Source organism: Erpetoichthys calabaricus, chromosome 3 (genome assembly GCF_900747795.2).
Source record: "Erpetoichthys calabaricus chromosome 3, fErpCal1.3, whole genome shotgun sequence".
Classification (NCBI taxonomy): Eukaryota; Metazoa; Chordata; class Cladistia; order Polypteriformes; family Polypteridae; genus Erpetoichthys; species Erpetoichthys calabaricus.
Window position 1 is genome coordinate 50,260,190 of NC_041396.2, and position 15,485 is coordinate 50,275,674.

Here is a 15,485-nt window from a genome sequence, read left to right on the forward strand (position 1 = left end):
GAAAAATACAAAAAATAAACAATAAATATGTAGCTGTACTTTATATGTCCCCAAGGGGAATTCAGAACTTTACAGAAGTTATGACTCTATAAATATCAATAAAAATCAATATGAACAATGGCATCAGTAGTGTGCATTATATTAATAAAACGATTTATAAACAATAGGGCATCAGGCAGCTCTACACATTGTCCCCAGTTAGGATGTGTATGGACTGTAGAAAGGAACTTCTTCTCAGGTTCTCTGAAGTGGACTTTAGGCAACGGTAGTGTTTCTCTCACCACAGCAGAGGTCAGATAATTTTCTTCACCTTTGTCTGACATCGCAGTAATATAGATGTCCTGGATGTTAGACAATATTTCTAAAGTTTGTGAAATGCATACTTGTTTAAACATGACTTAATAAAACACCTTGGTATCATGTGTGGTTCAGAACTGAAAATGTTTAGGAAACACCTCAAGTTGCATCCACAAATGACATTATCATGTAATAAAGCCATAACCACGTGAACCTTGAACCCTCTTCTCACTTATAGTTGCTTCAAGTATAATAACCTCACTTTAACTACATGCTAGCCTATATCTAACAGAACGTCAGCAAAAAGGATTGTTCGGTGTTCCGAGAAACATGGAGAGAAAACAAAAAGAAACTGCCTAGTAATGAGATATTTTAAATGTTTAAAGCACATTATACATTAATACGGATTTAAGTGTAAATTCTTTAATAAGGCAGAGATGAAGTATTGTTCCAAAAGAATAAAAAGAAAGTAAGGAAGGCTGCTAGAAGTGACCGCCTATCCTTACTCAACCTTCCCCTGCTAATCTACTAAGAAGGAATGCCAATTACGCATTCCTGTCGCTTGCTGATGTCACTGACACACCTAGGAACAATCTTTGAAACTATACTTACTTCAACCTCGCACAATATATATAATATTCAGCTGTGTAATCAATGTTGTTTAATAAAATGTAATTATTTGACAACCAAATTGATCACTGTCCAGTTTCGCACGGTGTGAAAGGAGACGAAGCACAAATAGATTTTACCATCCTAAAAAGAACGTCTGAAGAAGATTGCACATCTTTACACTGGGCACTGGATTAACTACGAGTCTTTTTCACACCAAAACCTTAAAAGAAACGAACTGAAAACTCGCTGCTTCTTTTCACTGTGTCAGCAACCGCGTCTGGAGCTACACGATCAAGTCTCATATAGTATTAGCGGCAATTAGCTGCCGTTAATGGTAGCTCACATTGCCGCCTTGCCACGAGCTCCCAGTGGAGATGTAATTAGGTTGTCTTCATTAAGTTACGATTAGTGCTGTCATTATTTGGAATTCACACAGCAGTGTCACCACACCACGGTAGAGTTCAGCCCTTGGAACTAAACCGGATTTCCTAGTAACAATATAAGGACTTCAGGTGACCACGGACGACTTCCCTGGGCCCCCGGAACTCCGAAGCTGTCATAATGCACGCTAAATATTCAATCTGTCCCCTCTATTCAAATTACTTATGCTATGTCCCTTTAATGTCCAACAAATCTGTCCAATTAGGTGCCCTGGGCTTTTAAGGTCTTAGACTCCAGCCTCACCGAGGTGCTTTTTACTTACCTATTAGTACAAACGAATCGGTCCGATAACGCGCCTTGGAAGATCATAGAGGAACCGCGAATCAATATTCCAGAAATCTTCAGACGTGGAAAAGGGTACTACCCTGCCTTCAAGCCGGTGTCAGAAAGGCAGAAACACGCGTAAGCATACGCACTGGTCGAACACAGGGCAAAGCAGGAAGCGGAACGCATGAGACGAAAAGTCAAATGAACTAAGAAAGAATGGACCGAGTCGCACACCGTAGGCACGTGAGGTACTCAAAGGGCGGGCAGTTAAGATGGTTGGCGGTCTGGTATAGAAGCGTATGCGCAAAGGCCAGTCGCTGCTTGCGCGCTCCAATCAATACCAGCAGCAGTGTGCGAGTCATGAATTGAATTTAAAATCACGACTAAAAAGTACATTTCCAAATCGGATATTTGATTTTTAGAAACTGGAAAGTTTAAAAATATGTAAGAAATTTTTTTACTGTGTTTATACAATCGTGAAAATGTTTAGTTGGTTTGGAATAGACTAACAGACTAACATGTTTGGTTGCGTAGGTATGGAGGACAACATTAAACACGTAAATATGCAAATATATAAAAGCATTGTGAAGTGTGACAATAAATAAGTTATAACAACATAAAACGTAAGTATAAATAAACTTGATACGAAATATATTTTGTTGCTTATTATGTTATGCCTATATAAATGTGTTTATTTCAGTGGCAGCACATGGAACATGAAAAAGGCCCAGCAATGAAAATTGTCACTGTTACTCGTCAAAGTTGAGAGGGCGGGTTCCTGCGGGCTTTAGTATATCGTCCTCCGGTAGACTCTTGCGGTCTTTGCTTAATTTAGAACTGCGGTGGCTCATGCGTATACTCAAAGTTGTGGCTGCGGGCCGTCGGAAACGAATGCACGAAAAAGTTGGCCAGGATTTTTGTGCGAAATGGCAATTTTATTAAAAAAAAAAAAACAAACTCTGAATTCATCGTTAGGAGTCTGCAAATTTTGCATCAAAAATGTTTGCTCAAAATGTGGCACTGTACGGCCGACAATTTACGTCCTATTGACAATTCACCAATCAAAAAGCAGTACCCAGGAGAACCCGCCCTCTCAACTTAGAAGACTAAAGGTGACAGTTTTCATTTCGGTGTTTGTTGTGTGCGTGTGACTGAATCAAATAATTGAAGAATAAATACATAAGCAACAAAAATATTTTATGACATTTGAGCATGGGAAAGGTGCTATATAAATAAATTGCATTATTATTAACTTCTATAATTTATTGTCACATTAAATTGCACTTTGTTTTATTTTGTCTGAAATATTCATCCATAGGAATTGGTTTGATCGATTTTATAGAATTAAAAAAATATTTAGCACTTAGAACATACTGAATTAAGCGAGTCTGAGAATGGATTAATGTAGTTGTCATGTTTGGAGATTCTAAATTGGCCAGTTGCAATACAGTCAGTTAGCACAGGGGTGGGCAGATTCAGTCCTGGAGGGCCGCAGTGGCTGCAGGTTTTTGCTCCAACCCAATTGCTTAATAAGAAACCCTTATTGCTCAAGTAACACTTCAGCTTCACTTTAGTTGTCTTGCTCGTTAAGATTTTGAACCCTTATTGCTTATTTTAGTCTTAAACAGCTGTATTCTTGGTTTTTAATTGTTCCTAATGAGCAATAACAAGCAAATGACAAAAGAAACCAGCATTTCTCCATTTAGCTTGTTACCATTTACACCTCTGTGTGTATTTATCACGCACTATTTGGTTTAATTAAATACTTGGAAGGAAAGTGAAGTGAAAAAAGAGAAGCACTGAGAATTACTCGTCTGTTTTAGACTTCAAATCATTTGGATGATATCCTTAGAAAGGAAAATAAATCTAGGATATGAGAATGACCTGACATGGCAGAGTTAAAGCACTAGCAAGCCATGCAATTAAATAATTGACAAGGATTGGTTTTTAATTAAGCAACTGGGTTGGAACAAAAACCTGCAACCACTGCGGCCCTCCAGGACTGAATCTGCCCACCCCTGAGCAGATCTTTAGGAACTTGGAAATAGTACTGGGAGAAAAAAAATCCATGCAGGCATGGATAAAATGTATTTATTAACAAATGCAATGCATGAATCAAATACATGAGGCTTGATCCTGGGACAGACTTATGAGGTAGGGGACCAATATTCGGGTCTGAGGGAACCACAGAACAACTAATATTATACATCAGTTAATACTGCATATCAATATTAGAAGTCACCTAAACTTGGTGCTACACAAGAACATCAAGTAATGCAAGAGTATGCATTAGTACCATTAGGTAGTATGGGCAACCACAACAATATAGAAACAGAAATTAAGATTATGAGTAATAGAGAGAGGGAAGCAAAAGTATGCAATGCCAAAGCTTAGAATTACACTTGGTATCCATCAGAGAACAGAATGTCATGTCAGATATTACAAACCGAGTCTGATATGTCAACTGTTTATTTTGAGAGAGGAGAGAGAAAGAAAAAATGTAAAAATATTTAAACCATTATGCTGGTACCAAGTTCTTTTCACAGTGTCAGGTATTTTCAGGCTGTTAAGGTAAAACTTGGGAAAACATGAAACCAAAAAAAAAATGCTAGAAATAAAAACACATCAACAGTTTTTTTTTTTTTCTCACCAGTTTGCAGACTGGGCTGTTTTTTGCAACTAAAATGTATTGCTCAGTAGAGATACAGCCATCTCAATAATTATATGAGGTTCTGTTTGTGTCGCTTCATTGCTAAGCAAACTTTGTGATATGTCAACAACATTTTGCTCACTCATGTAAAATAATTTTATTTTCAAAAGGGGGTTCTCACTACTGTATGAAGTAACAAGCAAGTTGTCAATAAAATGCAAACACCTAAAAAAAATTTCACTTGTGATCCACATCCAAGAAGGTCCGTATGGTGTTTTGTTTATCAATTAAATTTTTACATAAGACTTTTGAATTATTAGATACAATACAATAAGTGTAAGAAAGCCAGCTGACATATGCCCACATCGGCCCAGTTACAGCTAATATACCATATTATCAGCAGAATATCACCTAAAATTTTGTATCTGATAAAAACTGTCTTGCACCCTGGGGATCAGTCAAAGCAGCTTTGAAAGCTGGCCAGCACTTTTCATATATTATGTACATTCAGAAGTGGTGCCAGAGTTTACCATTTATGCAGAATCATCAGTTTTGTATGCATAAGTATCAATAGAATTTGAATACTATCACTGGCCATTGTTGTACTACCAATGTGACAGATTGCCTTTTTCTTCACCTGCTTTCTGTTTTGTATTCAGTTCAGTATTCAGTTTTTCGGCTGCTGGAAATACTGTCAAATAGCCACCATCTCTGACTACCTGCAATTCACTAGAGACGTGTAAAAGTGAGGATGATGGGTGCATGTAACTAGCGGTGGACAGGTTATTAAAGGGGTAAAGAAGACTGGATTGGCTAGTCCAGTGGCAGGAATATTTTGTTCATTAACCTTAAATAGTTTTGTGGTCCTGTGAAGCCCATGGGGTTAGCCTGTGTAAAAGTCTGGCCGTGGCTGGATCTGTGAGGCAGCAGCACTAATCAATACAAAAATATTGTTAATTGAAAATCAGTAAGTTAAAACACAAAAGACCAAAACGATCAATTTTTAAACTCAATGCCTACATTACAGAGTTAAGAAAAATCAGCCAATTTTGGCATTTAACAAAAACACCGGAAACAAATTGGAGTGGGATGGCAATTCATTTCATGGCCAACTCATCCACACCTCCACACAGAGTTACAGCAGAACAATATAAAGGTGCCAATTAGCATGCCAGAATGTCTGTGGACTGCAAGATTCAAAGCTGTTTAAGCCTAGGCAGAACATGCATATTTATTTTTACCTCCTATTTTTACACACACTTCATATATCCTTTCACACTGTTGGAATACGTGCTCTGCTGACCCTTCCTCCTGACTTTCTGCTCTCAACAGGGTTCACATTGCTACACTTTTGGATTTTTATTAAGGGTACTTATTCTGACATAATACATTTTTGAAATGTGCAAAGGACACCCAAATTGGAAGGTCAGCAAAAACAATTCAGAAAGATTTTAACAGTTTTAAAAACTGGGCAAAATTTTCAAAACACAGCATAATCTAAAAAAAATGCAAAATGCTAAAGTGGGAAGAAAAAGTATATGAACCCTTTGGAAATACCTACATTTGTGTAAATGTGTCTTAAAATAAGGTCTGCTCTTCATTTAAAGGCTGTCTCACGTTACGTGACTGGTACAGCGATTATCTGTCAAAGCCTTCATTTACATAATCTTAGTCTGAGCCTGCCGTCAGCACACTCCTGTTGAAAAGCAGGGCAGTCGTCTAGTCTGACATACCCAGCAACTCACTCCTGCTAGTCTGCATCTTGCCCCGGCAAAGCTATTCAGCTCTGATTTTGTATCTAGTTGTAGGGTCAAGTTTTGTGTGCATGACAGCTGACAATCAATGAATGCTCATCCAGGTAAAGGACATTGTGGGGAAATGCCTCACAATGTGATAATTTAAAAGCAATTTGCCCCATTTCTATTTAAATCTTTGTAAGAACCATCTTTGGGGGAAAAAAAGAAAAAGGCACTTATTCACCTACCGGTTTGTTCCCTGGGTGTACATGTGGAATGACCATGTGTTGTCGGACTTGGAATGGACAGAGTGGCACATGTTTCCATTTGAATTGCCCTCAGGTGGAGATGCGTGCCTACTGCGCATACTGCTGGGATGGTGGTGTTTGGAAGTTGCTGTGCTGCATAATAAGTAACAGGTGTATGATGGATGCCGGTTGAGGGTATACTAGACAGGTGATGCGGGGTGCTGTAGAGTGTCAGCAATGTAGGTACGCGTGAGGTGCGATTGGCTGAGATAGCGTTTAGGTTAGGCGTATGACCAGGGAGAGAGATTGGGTGTTAGATTAGGGTGATGGTTGACCCAGAATAAATGCCACTCTTTTTTGCCAGCCAAGGGGTTAATTCAGATCACGAGAATTCAGAATTAAGGCGATTGCAGGGTGATTTACAGGCAGGGGAATAGTCTGTGGGTGGCACGGTGGCGCAGTGGGTAGCGTGCTGCCTTGCAGTTAGGTCCTCCTTGCATGGAGTTTGTATGTTCTCCCCGTATCTGCGTGGGTTTCCTCCCACAGTCCAAAGACATGCAGGTTAGGTGCATTGGCGATCCTAAATTGTCCCTAGTGTGTGCTTGGTGTGTGTGTGTGTGTGTGTGCCCTGTGGTGGGCTGGCGCCCTGCCTGGGGTTTGTTTCCTGCCTTGCGCCCTGTGTTGGCTGGGATTGGCTCCAGCAGACCCCCGTGACCCTGTAGTTAGGATATAGCGGGTTGGATAATGGATGGATGGATGGAATAGTCTGTTATTCCAGTTTGCCAGGGCAAGCCAACTTTCCTCCAATTTTAAGTAAACCAAGCTAAGCATTCTTTTTACTCTTGTGGTGAATGTAATTTTTTAACATTTTTGTTTTTCATCTTAATTATTTCAGTGTTTGCCTTTTTTATATTTCCTCTATTGGACTTTTTTTTTCAAAAAATACACCTTTTGTTATATCAGCTGTGTCTGCCTCCATTATTGTCCCTTTGACTCTCGGTCCTGATACTTCATGTCCCCAGGTTCCAGCTAGAGCCTAAGGTAGGGATACTGGGGTATGGCAGGCATAGCATGCAAAAAATAAAGATTACAGAACACTGGTGTTTTGGAACTCACAAGCAGAAGAGAAGCTTGTCTATCTGATGTCTTATGTTTTACGCACCATGACAATGGAAAAAAGAAAAGAAAAAGGGCAGAGAAAGCCGAATTCGCCATAGCTGTTAATACTTTGCTCAGTCACGCAGCATATTATTGGCTGTCACAGTAAGGGGTGAGCACAACTGTGCTAGAAGGTGGGCACTCAGTTGGCAAATTAACATGTCTAGTGATTATCAATCATTTAAATGGAGATGGTCCAGCGATGAGATCAGCAACTGAGGCTGTCAAATCTGACATATCCAATGACTACAAGTCACGTAATGAGACATCAGCATACATTATAATAATGAACAAACAATCTGTTTTAACTAATAATGCACAAATTGTATTTTTAGTACATTATGAATATATCATTCAAACATTTACAGGTGTAGGTTAGAAAAGTATGTGGACCCTTAGGCTGATGAGCTAACTGGAGTCAGGATTTAGCAAAAATGGAGTCCAGTCAATGAAATGAGACTGGAGATGTGGCTTAGAACTACTTTGATGTATGAAAAAGGACTCATTTTTGATTTGCTTTTCACAAGCAGCATCTGCAGATGTGAAATATGCCTTTCAAAAAAGAGCTCTAAGAAAATCAATGATTATGAATTTTTAATTTTCATAAAGGGGGAAAGGGTTACAAAATATCTGCGAAAGTTCAGAGAGTTTAGATGTTAGTCAGTTCACATTTAGACAGACGTTTACTATTATTATTATTGAAGAAAATAACATTGCATAAAATCAAGTCAAATGTATACAACAAATGACTTCATAGTCACACTGGAAAAAGAGAAGGAAAAAATTAAAGCACATATAAAAAGTTAACAAGACAGTGACTAATTTATTTAGACCTTCAAAAGCCTTTGGCTCAGTCCCACTCTGCTGGTTAATTCAGAAGCAAGAGTCTGCAGGCATCAGAGGTAACCTATAGAACTGGATCTCAGGTTGGTTAACTGACAGGACACAAAGATTACAGATAAGAGGAGAATGCACCACGTGGGGTGAGGTCTTCAGTGGAGCCCCTCAGGGGTCTGTCTTTGGAACATTACTTTTTCTGATTTATGTCAATGACATGGATTTTGGCATAGTTGACACTAAAACTGAAAGAATGGCAGACACTGAGGAGGCACCAAAAATAATTCAAAAAGACCTTGAGAAGCTACAGAACTTGGAAAACATTTGGAAAATGAAGTTTAATGTAGAAAAGTGCTACACTTAGGCAAAAGGAACATCAAGTATAAATACAAGATGGGAGACACTATCCTATAAAATAGCAACTACTGAAAATGGTTTAGAGGCTTACGCTGATAGAATGTTTTCATAATCTAAGCAATGTGCAGAAGCAATTAAAAATGGCAAATAAAATGTTAGGTTATATTGTTAAAACTGTTATAAATCGGGGGATGTTATGCATAGCCTCTGTAACATTGTTTTCCTCGGGAAAAACAAGCCAAAAACATTGAATTTTTTTTTCACAAAGAACAAAATGTTATTACATGTAACAGAAACATGCAAATACCAAAACATCGACATACATTCAGTAAAAAAGATATGTCTGGTGTCCACTGATGCAGTGGTGTGATGTTTTGCGACGGTCACTAACACAAAAACATGACATCACGACTGTAGAAATGTGTTTCTTTGGACTGTTTTATGGTAGAATTTTTTTCTGTTGCTTGCGCAGCACAGGGTACAATGTCAATGACTGACCTGCATGATCGATGCACTCCTTGAGTTATTGCCTACTACAGTGCAACGCTCAGTGACTTCTGTATTTGCCCTGACAAAAACACTGACGTCTTGCTTACCCTTGCATGAGTATTTTGCCTTTCTGTCACACAGCTACTGTTCCACAACAGTGAGGCTTAACATGACTGAACTGAGCAGTTGAACACTGTTGTGACACATATCAGTTTTACATTCCATGTCAACATCTGATGACCAATTGACATCATCATCACTATCACCTGAACAACGGTTCAGTTTCAGTTCATTATAAAACTGCCTTTACGGCTTTTTGTATGCCATTGTATTTTTTCCTGAAAGCTCCACTCCATTCATGAATATTTCAGTTACCTTAAAGTTACCATAAAGAGACAGAAAACATAGTAATACAGTAATCCCTCACCTATTGCGGGGGTTACGTTCCAGAGCCCCCCGCGATAGGTGAAAATCCGCGAAGTAGCGACCTATATTTATTTTATTATTTAAACATATTTTAAGGCTTTATAAACCCTTCCCACACTGTTATAAACCTTTCTCATTCTCTTGTTAACCTTTCCCACACTCTTATAAACACTTCCTATGCTCTTAAACACTTTTCTACATTCTTAAACACCGCAGACCAACACTGCACGCAGCGATCAGACGTCAATGTGTCTGCACTCGCTTTGTGAAGGGGGGCAGCTGAACTCACGCTGAGCAGAAATGGACTTTGTGCTGCTTCTGCCAAAATGCCTGCTTGCCGCTCTGCGCATTCGGAAGGAGGAGGAGTGTGTGTGTGGTTTTGTGAGGGCTGAACGCACGTTCGCTCAAAGCCCCCCTTCCCGGAGGCGCAGTTCGCATTGTCAAGGGGGTGGGGAGCTGAATGAAAGCTAAGGAGAAGTGGACTTTGTGCTGGCTTTGTGCTGCTTGTCGCTCTGCCTGTCAATAATTTAAAATCCTGTACATCACCAATTTTCCTGTCTCACTGTCTTGTCTTGCGTGAAGTTAAAATGTTTTATAATAGTGAGATGTTACTCATATCCTTAGCCCGACATCCACATATCATATGTGTTAACAAAGTGTGTTTTATAAGTTTACATGTGTTTAAAGCATGTGGGATGGGTATTTTAAGGCTTAAACTATAAAAATGTTTATTTATATGGTCTTTCTATATCGCGGATTTTCTCCTGTTGCTGATGGGTCTGGAACATAACTTCCGCGATAGGCGGGCAATCACTTGTATTTAAAAACCCACGAAAAGTGAACTGCGAAGTAGCGAGGGATTACTGTATTCATTTTATTATTGCAGCACTATGTTATTTCATCCACTAGATGGCAGAAAAATACCATCTCAAGAGGTATTCAACTTAGCACTATAATTACACATCATCCAGAGCCTGACTCGGGTTTAATCATATTGCAAAAAGTTGTGCTCGGGGTTAATGCCAAGCACTAGTGAGTCCACATCTATAGTACTGTGTGCAGTTCTGATCGGCATTCTAGAAGAAGTACATAGCATGGTAGATCCAGCAGAATTCTTTCAGCCAAAGGGTGAATCACAAACTCAAGAACACCACTGGAAAATAAGAGGACATTCATTTAGGACTGAAGTCAGGAAGCACTTTTTTTGCTTAAAGAGATGTGGGAATGTGGAAGAAGGCAAGTAGTTAAATCAGAATCCTTGACAACCTTTAAGAAGTATGTGAATGAGATATTGGAACAACTTAGCTATTAGCTAAACAAATAAGTATGATGAACTTATTGAAATCTGGACAAGTTTCCAATTGTCTCCCCTTGTTCTTGTCAAAGGATTTATTTTAAAGTAAAAGCTATTTGCTTTACTAATTAACTTAATCATGTCACCTCTTGATCTCTCTTTGCTTAAACTAAAAATGATTAACTTCAATTTTTCTTCATAGCTCTTCGTACTCTTGGAATCAGCCTAGTCATTCTTCTCTGGTACTGCCATGTCTTTTTGTGGTAGTACTACAGAGGCAGCTTCACCATAACCTCTTTGGACTCGTACTCTACACATTATGCTATATGATCTAACATTCTGTTAGCTTTTTAATGGTTTCTGTACACTGTCTTGGTGTAGAAAGCAGAGAGCCCACTGTGACTTTCTCATAAGGTGTTAACCTAAAGGTTCAAACCTGCCATTGTGGATTGATATCTAGCATTTTTACTTGTTATGTGTAGTATTTTATATTAAATTTAATCTGCAACAGATCTTCACCAGCTTCTTTTCTGTCCATGTCCATCTGTAATGATTCAGTTGAATCTACAACTGCACTTAGTTGACCAAGGGTACAAAACCATTTCTGAAGCTTTCAATGTTGCCAGGACCACAGCAACCACAATAATGGTGAGGCAGACAGGAGGAGTTTGGAACCACCATGACTCTTAGATTTAACCAAACTTACTAAATGGGCAAGAAGGACCTTGGAAGGGAAGGTAATGGAGAACCCAATGGTCACTCATAACAGAGCTTCAGAATTCCTCTTCTTGAGATGGGAGAACTTTTTGCAAGGACGATTACCTCAGCAACACTCCATCAATCAGGAGTTTATGGTGAGATGGGAGCCACGGATGAGTAAAGCTCATTTGGAGTGTGCCAAACAGGTTTTAAAGAACAGAGAGAGCACAATGACAAATATTCTCTGTTCTGACAAAAACTGAACTCTACAGGAATACTCTAGGGGAGGAAGTCCAAGCACTGTATGTGTCAAAGACCTGGCACTGCTCATCACCTACCTATACCAACACTACGGTAGATAGATACTTTATTAATCCCAAGGGGAAATTCATATACTCCAGCAGCACCTTACTGATACAAAAAACAATATTAAAGATTGATAATAATGCAGGTAAAAACAGACAATAACTTTATATAATGTTAATGTTTACCCCCTCGGGTGGAATTGAAAAGTCGCATAGTTTGGGGGAGGAATGATCTCCTCAGTCTGTCAGTGGAGCAGCACAGTGACAGCAGTCTGTCGCTGAAGCTGCTCCTCTGTCTAGAGATGACACTGTTTAGTGGATGCAGTGGATTTTCAATAATTGATAGGAGCCTGCTGAGCGCCCGTCGCTCTGCCACAGATGTCAAACTATCCAACTCCATGCCAACAACAGAGCCTGCATTCCTCACCAGTTTGTCCAGGCGTGAGGCGTCTTTCTTCTTAATGCTGCCTCCCCAGCACACCACCGCGTAGAAGAGGGCGCTCGCCACAACCGTCTGATAGAACATCTGCAGCATCTCATTGCAGATGTTGAAGGACGCCAGCCTTCTAAGGAAGTATAACCGGCTCTGTCCTTTCTTACACAGAGCATCAGTATTGGCAGTCCAGTCTAATTTATCATCCAGCTGCACTCCCAGGTATTTATAGGTCTGCACCATCTGCACACAGTCACCTCTGATGATCACAGGGTCCATGAAGGGTCTGGGCCTCCTAAAATCCACCACCAGCTCCTTGGTTTTGTTGGTGTTCAGGTGTAGGTGGTTTGAGTCGCACCATTTAACAAAGTCATTGATTAGGTCCCTATACTCCTCCTCCTGCCCACTCCTGATGCAGCCCACGATAGCAGTGTTATCAGCAAACTTTTGCATGTGGCAGGACTCAGAGTTGTGTTGGAAGTCCGATGGATATAGGCTGAACATATACATACGGTAAAGCACGATGGTGGTGCTTCTCAGTGACAGGGACACAGGACAGAAAGGATTGAGCATAAATGCAGCCAAATCCTGACAGGCCCTTGAAGAAAACCTGCTCCAGCATGAACACAACCACAGAATGGGAAAATGTTTAATCTTTTGTCACAATGACCTTAAGAATGCAGCCAAGACAATACTGGACTGGATTCAGGACAAGTCTCTGACTGTTCCCGAGTGGCCCAGCCAAAGCCCAGACTTCAACCCATAAAACGTGTGGCGAAACCTGAAGATGGCAGCTTACAGATGCTTCCCACTTAATCCAACAAAGTTTCAGATGATCTTTCCAAATCCGAGTGTGCAAAGCTTACTGAGAGTTACCCAGGGAGCCTTGAAGCTGTAATTGCTGCCAAAGGGCTTCTACAAAGTACAGAATTAAAGGTCTGAATAATAGTGAGAGACATCAGTTTGATTTTGAACAAATCTGCAAACCTTTCTGAAAAATGTGTTTCACTTTGTTGTTATAGGTTATTGAGCGTAGATTGATGGGCAACCACTGAATGCTCCACAACCTGATCTGTTTGTTTTTCATCTGCAGTAATCCTAACAATCTGCTGTAATAACATATCCCACACTACCGGCTTATTACTATATTCAAATGGAGAAATCAGACCACCTATTATATAGTGCAATGGTAAAATGTTGGCCAGTACTAAACAAACAAAATTAAAAATGACAAAGAACCAAAACAAATAAATAATAAAAGTTAACACATTAAATGTCACCCTCAGCTCTCACACTTTAAAACACATAATGCAAAACCTTCAGTTCTTGCAAGCCCTTTAACCACATTATTTGTCATATTAATACAGTATTAAACAATCTTCCACATTTGCTCTTTCCTCATTGGTGTTGGAAGGGAGCCTGTAAGACTGTCAAAAGGAGTACTTAGTACATACTCTATCTCTAGTTTACTGGACAGTAATATGTGTATTGTACTTGAATGTTAAAATAAAAACTAAAAGCTTTAGGTCATTTTTCCACCCCAAAGCAATGCATATTGTTAAAATACCTATTCTGAAACTAGACACTGAACTCTAGGGAAAATCTATGCACATTTCCAAAAATGTGTACTGAAAGCATGAATTATGAAGTACAGTAGTGTATTCAAATTTCTGTAGAAATAGTAAATTTAATTGGTAAAGATGACAAAATTGTTATTCCCCCCCCCCCCTTTGTTATTTTAGAGACATTTAAATAATTTATTATTGCTTTTATTAGAATGCCAAGGTCAATTAAACTTTATTGCATTTGTATACATCTGTACAGAATGATTTTCCAAATACTGCAAAATGTTAATTTATTATGGGTATTTTTCATGAAGTGCAGCTGCATATATGTTTTGTAACAAATGATCATTATTTTTAACATTTTTTTTTTTTTTAAACAACAAGACAAAAAGATGTAGTAATTAACAAAAATAATTTCATGGTACATTTCCCAGAAAAAAATGCTGCAAAGTATACCATGCACTTATAAGCATATTCTGTAACAGATCCATTTTAAGGGTCTCTCTCTAAAAACCCTTTTAAAACACAATTTTCCATCTGAAGATATTACATCAGCATTAAAATAAATGCAGTCTCCAAAGGTTGATTCATTAGTTCAGTGTTTCAGGAAATCGGGCTCCCCATTTGGTTTTGATGATCATCTTCCCAGAACCGTAGCCAACAGAGCCATCCTAATGTACATGCCATTCTCTGCTTGTCTAAAATAAGCAGCTCGAGGGTCAGTATCCACTTCAACACTGTAGGGCAAGAAACACAGAAGTGTTATTACAACTGGCAAAGTGATGAGCATTGATTCAAGAAAATAGGCAATTCTATTAAAACTGACTTGGTAATTAAATAGTGTAATATATCTACATGCACTAATGGAAAAGAATGGACATGGGAATAGACAGAGGCAGCAGTTTCAATAACAGAAAAACATAGGAACAGAAGTCTACTCTAATAATGCCAACGGTAAAAATGTACAGTCTTGAATGAGTTGTGACACACTGCAACAGATTCAGGCTAGTGTTTGCAAACACTGTCCAATTTTCAACCTTCCAGAAAACATGATTCTCTTTGTATAACTTAAATTACAGAATTTGTAAATATTTATAAAATTTTATTGATTTATTTGAACACTACTTTGTAAAATACTTCTCCGCCATGCCAAATCCTCAAGTGTATATTCATTTGATTGAGCTGAATGATTAAGAGTCTCATTAAAATGAAGGGTACTTCCAGCAGCTTAGAGACGCTTCTCCGGCAAGCAATGATTTACTGTAAGGAGCAATATCAAATATTAATGAATAAGGAGCAATATCGAATGTAGTAAAATATGCACATTTTCTTTCATTTCATGAAAATTTAGCTGGGATTTCACTGTCGGTGAACATTGTTTTCAATAGCTGTCCTAGACTGGTGCATATTAATGACTTCAGTAGACAGTACATCCGTGTTGGACATGGATTTCTTTGCTTGCCTGCCTACTTCACTGCTTAAGGGACTTTTACTGACCTTTGCTGTGCTAGCTGAAGAGGAGATAAACAGGTGTCAATTCCAATTGTTTTTCTTGCTGCCTTCTTATTGTCAGTGTTTTTTTGCCTTTCCAGTGACTTGCTAGCACAGCTTCATCTAATATTCTTTATATCAAACATTTTCCCCGCATAATTTATATTTTGCACATTCTGC

General features: G+C 38.9%; 2 protein-coding genes across 5 annotated transcripts in view; both read right to left on the minus strand.

Moving 5' to 3' along the window:
• Positions 1 to 1,841, minus strand: part of dnajc5ga (DnaJ (Hsp40) homolog, subfamily C, member 5 gamma a) — a 70,329-nt gene extending 68,488 nt beyond the window's left edge. The window contains exon 1 of one of the 2 annotated variants that reach the window (XM_028796797.2): positions 1,613 to 1,841. The gene's annotated coding sequence lies outside the window, so the exon portion shown is untranslated. The remainder of the gene's footprint in view (positions 1 to 1,612) is intronic. The other variant, XM_028796798.2, reaches the window with a different exon arrangement.
• Positions 1,842 to 13,974: 12,133 nt separating this feature from the next.
• Positions 13,975 to 15,485, minus strand: part of cad (carbamoyl-phosphate synthetase 2, aspartate transcarbamylase, and dihydroorotase) — a 134,863-nt gene continuing 133,352 nt past the window's right edge. For all 3 annotated transcript variants that reach the window (XM_028796796.2, XM_028796794.2, XM_028796793.2), the window contains one exon: positions 13,975 to 14,551. In XM_028796796.2, coding sequence (XP_028652629.2) covers positions 14,452 to 14,551 — 100 coding nt within the window. In that variant the 3' untranslated portion in view covers positions 13,975 to 14,451. The remainder of the gene's footprint in view (positions 14,552 to 15,485) is intronic.